Source organism: Pipistrellus hanaki (genome assembly GCF_964339955.1).
Source record: "Pipistrellus hanaki genome assembly, chromosome: 9".
Classification (NCBI taxonomy): Eukaryota; Metazoa; Chordata; class Mammalia; order Chiroptera; family Vespertilionidae; genus Pipistrellus; species Pipistrellus hanaki.
Window position 1 is genome coordinate 50195534 of NC_140511.1, and position 8879 is coordinate 50204412.

The 8879-nt window shown below is 44.5% G+C and overlaps 1 protein-coding gene across 3 annotated transcripts in view; it reads left to right on the plus strand.

The window, feature by feature from the left end:
• The window catches only part of MICAL2 (microtubule associated monooxygenase, calponin and LIM domain containing 2), a 196734-nt gene that overhangs the window by 168644 nt on the left and 19211 nt on the right, over positions 1–8879 (plus strand). For all 3 annotated transcript variants that reach the window (XM_084893499.1, XM_084893500.1, XM_084893506.1), the window contains 2 exons: positions 716–808; positions 3537–3630. In XM_084893499.1, the coding sequence (XP_084749625.1) occupies positions 716–808; positions 3537–3630 (187 nt within the window). The remainder of the gene's footprint in view (positions 1–715; positions 809–3536; positions 3631–8879) is intronic.

Sequence of the window (8879 nt, forward strand, 5' to 3'; positions counted from 1 at the left end):
TACCTTCCGGCTCTACCAATTACTAATTGTGTCACCTTGGGCAAGTTATTTAACGTCTCTGAGTTTTGATTTTTTTTAATCTGTAAAATAAGTCTCATTTGAGGGATGGATAATTAAGATGATACATGAGAGGTAATTAGTACAGTGTCTGGCACATAACAATTAGTAGTGGGATTTGTTATGTAGGGTAGGAGGTTGTAAACTCCACAGAGGTTTGTTGAATAAATGCACCAACTCTCCATAGATTGAGTGGGAAAGTCTCTGGATAACAATTACCAGTGATCTCCACATGCCCCTCCGCAGCCTTTCCAGTAAGGTCCTGGCTGCCTGAAAGAGGGGTTCCCCCACCCCAGTGTCCCAGAACCTCTGTTCAGAGAGATTGACAATCAGAAAGTTACCCCCTAGAAATAGAGATTTTATGATATGGAATAAGTTTGAGTTTTCAGAGCCAAAATTTCCTTCCAAGGATGAAGGAGAGCATGAGACCTTTAGGATTCTAGATCCTGAAGGGAATTCTATAAAAACCAAGTTTCATCATTGAGATCAATGTTGTCACTAGACATGTATTCTCACCATTGCAGAGGTTCTTGGGCGTCACTGTTCTAGAAGCTAATCAGTGGTTCAGTTGCAGGGAGCAGAAGCCTATGACAGTGTTTTGTCAGCTTCAAACCATTTTCTCAGGCATATATTTTTTCTTCTCTCTTGGTTTTTATAGGAGAGGAAGACACTTAGAAGAAGAAGGAAGTTGGAGAAAGCAACAAAACAACTGGTTAAGCAAGAAGAATTAAAAAGACTTCATAAAGCTCAGGTCAGGAACACTTGATATGAGTGAGTGGGCCTGGACCCTGGGAATCAGAAAGCCCTTGGAAGTCGGGATTGCAGTGGGGAGGTGGGCTGGAGAAAGGCCAGGTTCCTGGCCCTTCTAAAGGCGCTGGCTCAAACCCTGGTGCAACTCTGGGGCCTGGAGAGCCCTAGTGCTCCCTGGCCCATTCCCAGCAGCCTTTCCATCTGCAGACACACTTCTAGCAAAAGAAGCCTGAAATGACAGCCAACACATGGCAGAGGGACCATCCCTGGCCTTGACTGCCACATAGCAGTCTGTGCGGACACACCTTCCCTCAACTTGCTGCCAGTGTCTCTGCCGAACTGACAGCTATTAGGAGCTGTCTCTGTTGCAGAATCAGTTGAACAGCTGAAGCACCCAGCATTTTTATACAGGCTTCCTGGCCACTGCAAACATTTCTTCCAAATGGATCTGCCCACCTCTGTCACAGAGCGGCAAAAGGAAGCAGACAGGCAAGGCATCTTCCATCTCCCTGAGGCCCCCAAAGCCAGCCTTCAAGAACAGTTAGGTTTTAGGACAAACGGACTTTGCATGGCCTCTCATATTAATCCATTGTACCTTCACATTCCTAACTCCAATTAGTCCCTTTATCTGGCCATACCATCCTGAAAGTTGTGTCTTACAAGGAGGAGATCGTTTAGTCCAACCTCCTTTACCCTTCACGGTCACTGACTTGGGAGCTGTCCCTGTCACCGGGTGGACAAGGAAAATTTCCACCAGCTTCCTCTGTCCACTCTCAGCTTCTAAAACAGGTTTCTTTGAAACATACCAACTTTCCCTTCTGAGAACAAGATAACATCTTTATGATATGGACTGGCAAGCTCAGCAATTCCCCCTTCTTATATTTTCACACCAATCAATAGGTGGCGATAGGAAAAGAATTACAATGGCCGTTAGAGTCTTAATTTGCATTTCTTTTTAATCTTTGAGATTTTCATTCTTAATGTCTAAAGAATGACCACTATATTAGCCAGATTGGGTGGCCATAAAAAGCCACAGAATGGGTGGCTTAACAGAAATTCATCTCGCATGGTTCTGAAGGCTGGAAGTCCAAGCTCAAGGTGCCTTCAGGTTGGGTTTCTGGTGAGAACTCTCTTCCTGGCTTGTAGACAGCTGCCTTGCTATAGCCTCACATGGCCTTTATTTTCTGTGCACGTGTAGAGAAAGAGAGATCAATCTCTGGTATCTCTTCGTCTTCTGATTAGGATCCAGATCCATCAGATTAGGGCCCCACCTTCTTGACCTCATTTAATCTCATTCACCTCCTTTAAGGCCCTGTCTCCAAATATAGTCACTTTAGGAGTTAGAAATTCAACATATGAATGGGGGTGAGGGGGACTTCACTTACTCCATAACAACCACATAGCCATAATTACAAAGTAATCAGTAATAAAGTTATTTAAGTGTTTTCTTTCCTTTTGCAATTCTACACCATGCCAGCAAGAGACCGATTTATAAAGATATAATTACCTTTAAAAGAAAGACAGAGAGGAAGGGGGCATGAAATTATAAGTTGTTTAAGATATAATTCCCACCTATTTCATATTTTATGTTTGGGGCTTAAACACTCTTTGTTGGCACAAAGAGGAGCCAGGTGGCTATTCAGGCCTCTTCAGGGGATTGGAGTTACTTTGGCAATTGTACCCCTAAATCTAGGGGAGACTTAGAAAGACGTAGAGTTAAGTAGGAAAGGGGGTGAGACAAAGTTGGAGTGAGATACAGAAGAAAGAACACACACATACTACCTGCCCCAACAGCTGCTGGGTCCTTAAATATACCTGGTCTGCCAGGTGCCAAGTCCGTTCAACCAAGAGATGTGCCTTCGGCAGCATGGTATCTGAAAACAGAGAAAACTATGAATGAGCAAAATGGACAGAGGACAGTCTGTCTCCTCATTTTCCTTCCTAATAATCCACAGGAGAAAGAAAGACCTAGTAGGGAAAGTAAACATGAAAATGCAAACCCACTCATGACCCGAAACCATACTAGGTGCCAATGGTGAGTCTAAGGAGGGTGTGAGGTTATCCCTTAGCAGGATACACATCTGGGGTCTTAATAACCTTCTAGTAATAACGCTACCATACACTTCCACAGTAATAGGCCCCAGGCATTGACCCAGCCCCTTGGGGCAGTGAAGGAGTGGGTACAGTCTGAGCTGAGGACTGGAGCCAGGCAGTCGGAGAAAGGAACACCCAGCCCCAGGAGTTGGCTCAGGTCTCCTGCTCCAGAACAATTTCTTGGAAGGATCTGCCGGTTCTTCTCAGGAGAATAGACTTTGAGCGTGCTCTGTGTTTGCCCCAGGGCCCCTGTCCTACTGAGTCATGGTTCTTGGTGAGCAGAGTCACAGGCTGAGGCTCCAAGGAGTCCGGGAGCCGGGAGGACCGCCCACCTGGCCCCGCGGCCTCGCCTGAGAGCGCGTCTGTGTGATTGGCCTGGTCAAGGGGGACTATTTTAGCATCTACTTGGGGGCAAACTGAGCTTACATACAGACTCCTTGCTTTATGGCTTCACGCTAAAGAAGGGACATGTCAAGTTCTAGTTGTTGGGGAATTCGGACGTCCTGACCCAGCGAATCAAGGAGGTGACATCACGTGGGGAAGGACTTCTTTCTCTTGAAAAGGCAGTGGTAGCATTGGCCCCTCTTGTGGCTCTTTGTGTGGGTCCCATGTGACGTGAAACCCTGGCATTGCAGGCCATCCAGAGGCAGCTGGAGGAGGTGGAGGAGCGGCAGAGGGCCTCCGAGATCCAGGGTGTGAGGCTGGAGAAGGCGCTCAGAGGAGAAGCAGGTAGGCATCCCACCAGGTCCACAGCGGCAGCCCCGCCCGTGGCTGTGGTCTGAGAACAGTGCTGGCCTCCCCGTCTGGGCAGAGCAGGGAGACGTGTCATCCTCTGGCTCTGTCAACACCGACACAGAAATCTGCAGCTGCTTCACACTTTCATAGTCAACGTGATCGTTTGAAATTCCTAGGGGCACTGGTAGGCCTGTGGGCCTTGTCCCTGGGTTTCTGGTCTGCCCAGTTCTCTGCTACTGTGAATGCTCTTTGCAATTCAAGGTTTAGCATAGATTTGGGAGAACTGTTTGGGCATTCAAGCAATGTTGGTAGTGATTCAAAGGCTGGACTTAAAGTAAAAATCCTTGTTTCTCCCTTTATTCACTGTATGACCTTAGGCCAGTCATGTTTTAAATCTTTAAGAACTTTCTCTCCTCTAAAATGGAGATAATAGTGGTTTCTAACCTTATAGAGCTGATGTAAGCATTAAAGAAGAATTTTTACATATATATGGATATGTATAAATATCTCTGTGTATATGTATATATCCATTTATATATGTATATACACATATACATTTACATTTATACACATATATATACATAAACACACACATACACACACACACACACACACACACACATATATATATATATATATATATATATATATATATATATAAATGTGTATCTACACACACACACACAAAAAAAAAAATTAGCACACTGCCTGACACAGGTAAAAGGCTAAATGGTAACCATTCTACTGATAGCTTCAGACTCTCAGATCCAAACAGAATTCATCTGGTGAAGCCCTGTTATTGCTGGACATGAGACAGTAGGTCTAAAATGATGACTAGGACACAGTTTCTGCCTCTGAGAGAGCCTTACAGTCCACTAGGACACAGACCTGTGAGAAATAAACCACAATCTAGGAGGACCGATGCTGTGTTAGGGACAAGCATCAGGGTGCATGGGCACAGGAGCAAGAGGTTCCTAACTGGTCCTGGGAGAGAGACGGTAGGTCAGGCTAGGCTTCTCGGAAGCCGTGGCCTGTCAAGATGAGAACCAGAGGAGGGAGGAGCTCACCAACTAGGCGAGGAGACTGCTCTGGCAGAGGGAGCAGCACCTGCAAAGGCCAGATGTGAAAAGACGTGAAATGCTTTAACGAAAGAGGGGCCGGGGAAGGGTTCTGGGGTGAGGGATGACTTAAAGAAATACACGTGTTTTTCAAAACCACCCAGCATCTGTGTGGGTAGTGAATTGGGCAGGGGTGGGGGGTGCGGGTGGGTGGGATGGGACTTAGGGTTTGTGGGAAGTATTGTTTGTCTCTCTAGCTTTGTGACTTGATGTCTTTAGCCTTTTATATTTTGGATATAAAGTGTGAAAAACCAAATGCTGGAAACACATCTCTCTCTGTGTAACCATGAAAATGTGTTACTGATTAAACAACATAGCAGAAGCTTAGGGTTTCAATTCTCTTAAAACTTCAATTATTTGAGAGTGATGATACTAGCAGGGGCAGACCTAGATCTTGTGAGGCCTGAAGCTCATACAAAGTCATGCCCACAAATTGTGAGAGCTGCTCCCTGAGCCTCGTGAGGGGCCATCCAAGTGAGGGGCCCTGGGGTTTCCAGCCTTAGTGTTAGCTGTACGGCTCGCGTGTCCTTGGTTAACAGGGAAATGCTGGAGTCAGAGTTTAACCCACCCCCCATGCCTCAGTTTCCTTGTTTGTAAAGTAAGAGTGATAATTATATCTGTTTCTTGGATTTGTGGTGAGGAGGATGGGCTAAAACAGTTAATCTGGAAGCCCTAGCGTAGGGCCTGCCTATGGGATGGATGGCATAATTGATGAATAAATATGTGTTCCTGTTCTTACTAAAATACACTATGCACATCCTTGTAAAGGAAGCCTGAATCCACTCATCAGAAGTAGGTTTCATTACCAAAATGATACCCATTTCCTTCTGCTTGGAGTGAGGGTCACTGTCTGTCTGGTGCTTTTCTTTAGGAATCCACTGATTTTGGGGAGAGCCTTAGAAATAAACGAGATAAACCAGCAACACCAGGGCATGCTTCGTTTGCTGGGGAGGCACTGTGGCGCAGTGGGGCAGGGAGAATTATAGGCATCAGAGAGCGCTGGGTTCAAATCCTGTCCCGTTGCATTCAGGCTGTGTCGTCCTAGGAAAATCACTTAACCTCTCTGGTCCCATATTGCTTATCTGAAAAATGGATCTAATAGTCCCCACATTACCAGGTTGTTTTGAGAATTAAGTGTCTTGGTGGGCAAAGTGTCCCCCAGAGTGTGGGCAACAAATGCTACTTGATATTACTTTACAAAATATTGATATCCACATACATACACTGTTAAAGAAATCACTCTCTATTCTTTGCTGCTTGAGATTTATATTCTATAATAGAAACCAATATTTTAACACTTCTGAAAAATCTCCCCATTTCGAGTTATCAGCTTAAGAAACCCTGATGATGCCTGTGGTGTTGTCCAAGGTACGCTAACCTGGCCAGAAGATAGATGCCATTCCTTCTCTTTATATCTCTGGTAATTTAATCTCCCTGTTACGTTTTATGGGCCTTTTCCTTTTTGATTGTCTTTGTGTGGGCGACAGATGCAAACCAACCGGGGGCTAAAGACTAAAAGAGTCAAGGCATGGAGCGCGGCCCCAAAGGAAGCCATATGGAAGATTTGCAAACCAGGCATCGAAATTAATACACCCCTAACTTGTAATAACATTTGTGCAATAATAATGTTCCTTTACAGTTTAATATTCTATTCAGCCCCTTTAAGAGATTGCCCGGGTGCTTAATGAATGACCGATGCTTATTAGGTTAAGTTGTATTTGAGCTGGCCTGTGCTGCTCTGGTTCAAGTAATGTAATGGGAATTATTTAATAGGTATTATTAGGATAATTAGAAAATGATCACAGGGAGGCAATAATATTGAGCTATAAAGGTTGTGAATAACCAAATTTAGAGACAGGCCTGAAAACATGAGTAGTCTGCGACAGTTACGCAAGCCTCCTCTAATGATTATGCGCTCCCGCCTGAAAGGGTCTTTTGTTCCTGGGAGTTATTCATTAGGCAGGCATTGAATTAGCGGAACATGCATGCGGGGGTGCAGGATGGATGGCGATGATGGCTGAAGAGCAAAATGAGGCTTTGATGAGCTCCTAATTGTCGCGACAACAATTCCTGCTTTCTTTTTTTCCCAGCAGTCAGAAATATGCTTCCCCACCCCCAGGAGGGGGTTTTCCCCATTTTGTCAAGGAGGGGAAAACAAAGAGAAACAAACATCTAAGAATCCACCCCAGAAGACAAGTCATTATGTTCTATAGAGTGTGTGTGTGTGTGTGTGTGTGAGTGTGATAGATGGGTGTCCTTGACAAAGGGGATGGATTCTCCTGGTGGTCCTGGCTGCCCAGAGAAAAGGACACTTGTGTCCTGACTGAGCTGGGCCCCACCTTCTGTAAGGAGGCCAAGCCAAGCTTTGCCAGCTACTCAGGTTCTTCTTACTCCGGGCCCTGCTACCTAAGGCTTGTTGGTTGACAGCACAGCGGTCAGTATTATGTGCTGGGGTCATGGAATATCCCCGTGTTGCAAGAGACCGTCCTTCACGTTTAGATGGTCTGGATGACAGGATTTGTTCTTTCTTTTAGTGCCTAGGGACAGGTGAAATCTGGTGAAAACTGCAAGTGATGTAGAAGAAGAAAGGATGTACCCCCAAGAGAGGTGGATGGGAATTAGTCCTCCCTTTTAAGCTCACCAGCTTCTGGGAAGGTTTACCAGATGGTTGTCTGCATTGAGCTTCTTGCCTTTTTTTTTTTTTTTTTGGCCAGATGGCTTTTTCATCATATAGAGGGATTTGCAAAGAAAACATCAGGATTGCCAGTCCAGTCTGCCAGCAGGTGGCAGTAGGCACACACATGATGATGAGAACTTGGAATGAAAACCTAGCCAGGAAGAGGGAAGTAGTTTGGCATATACTCTGTGGTTTTTATCTTGACTGTGGCCATAGAACAGGAAGAAGAAGAATTTATTGGATAATGTAATGGTGTGGTGTCCTGAAAAGAACAGAAATATTAGAGTCAGATGCCCCTGTGTTTGAATCCTGATGCCATTCATAGAGTGGCAAGAAATAAGACTCCAAGGTAGATGGCTAAGGAAGCAAGGAATTTGAATTGGTTTGCCACAACTCTGTGATTCAATTAAACTGGGACACTCCTGAGTTTGAATCGCAAAGTGATCATCATATGACAATTACCTCTTTGCGAAACTTTCTTATCTGTAAAATGGACTAATGATACCAACCTTATAGGGTTGGTATGAAGAAAAGACTAAATAAAATAATGTTAGTAAAGCACCTAAAAGAACTGCCTGGTATATAATAGATTTTCAGAAAAGTTAATTCCTACTTTTTCTATTCTTTCTTTCCATTCTCTTTTTTCCCCTTAATACCTTCACCTTTTTCATCCAACCTCTCTCCCTCTGACAGCTCTCAATCTATGCTCTGTACCTATGAATCTGTTTTCTATTTTGTTAGTTTATTTTGTTCATTCGGGTCCACATATGAGTGAAATCATACTGTACTTGTTTTTCTCTGACTGGCTTATTTCACTTAGCATAATACCTTCCAGGTCCATCCACGCTGTCGCAAAAGGGAAGGTTCCTTCTTTTTCATGACTGACTAGTACTCCCTTGGGTAAATGTACCACAGCTTTCTTATCCACTCATCTACTGATGGGCACATGGGCTGCTTCCAAATAACGCTGCAATGAACATACCTCTTCTTTGCTTTCATATTCGTATCATTATAAAACATAGCTGGATGGTCAACAATTTCTCGTATTTATTATTTGTTCAATTGTTCATATTCATTTAAAACTACACTCCCTAGAAGACACTAAACTAGTTTCTATAAAAATATATAATACATGAATTTCCCATGTCTGGTTCATATTAGGATCTCAATGTAGACTCATGCTATTGCCCCCCCAAAAAAACACAATTCAGTAAAAGCAATTTAACCAAGAGAAGCAAACACTGGGGTCCAAAGGCATGTCTCCCCAACTGTGTGCCATAGTTTGGGGGATAGATTTCAGAGGATGGACATCCTTCAGGTCACCTTCACAGGACTTGTTCCCTACCTGCACTGAAAGGCGGTGAGCCCAAGGCCTGCCATCCCAGGAGGCTGGCTGCTGTGCTCTCAAAGGCCAGCAGAGCAGGGGGCGTGGGAGCCGAGACCTTCTG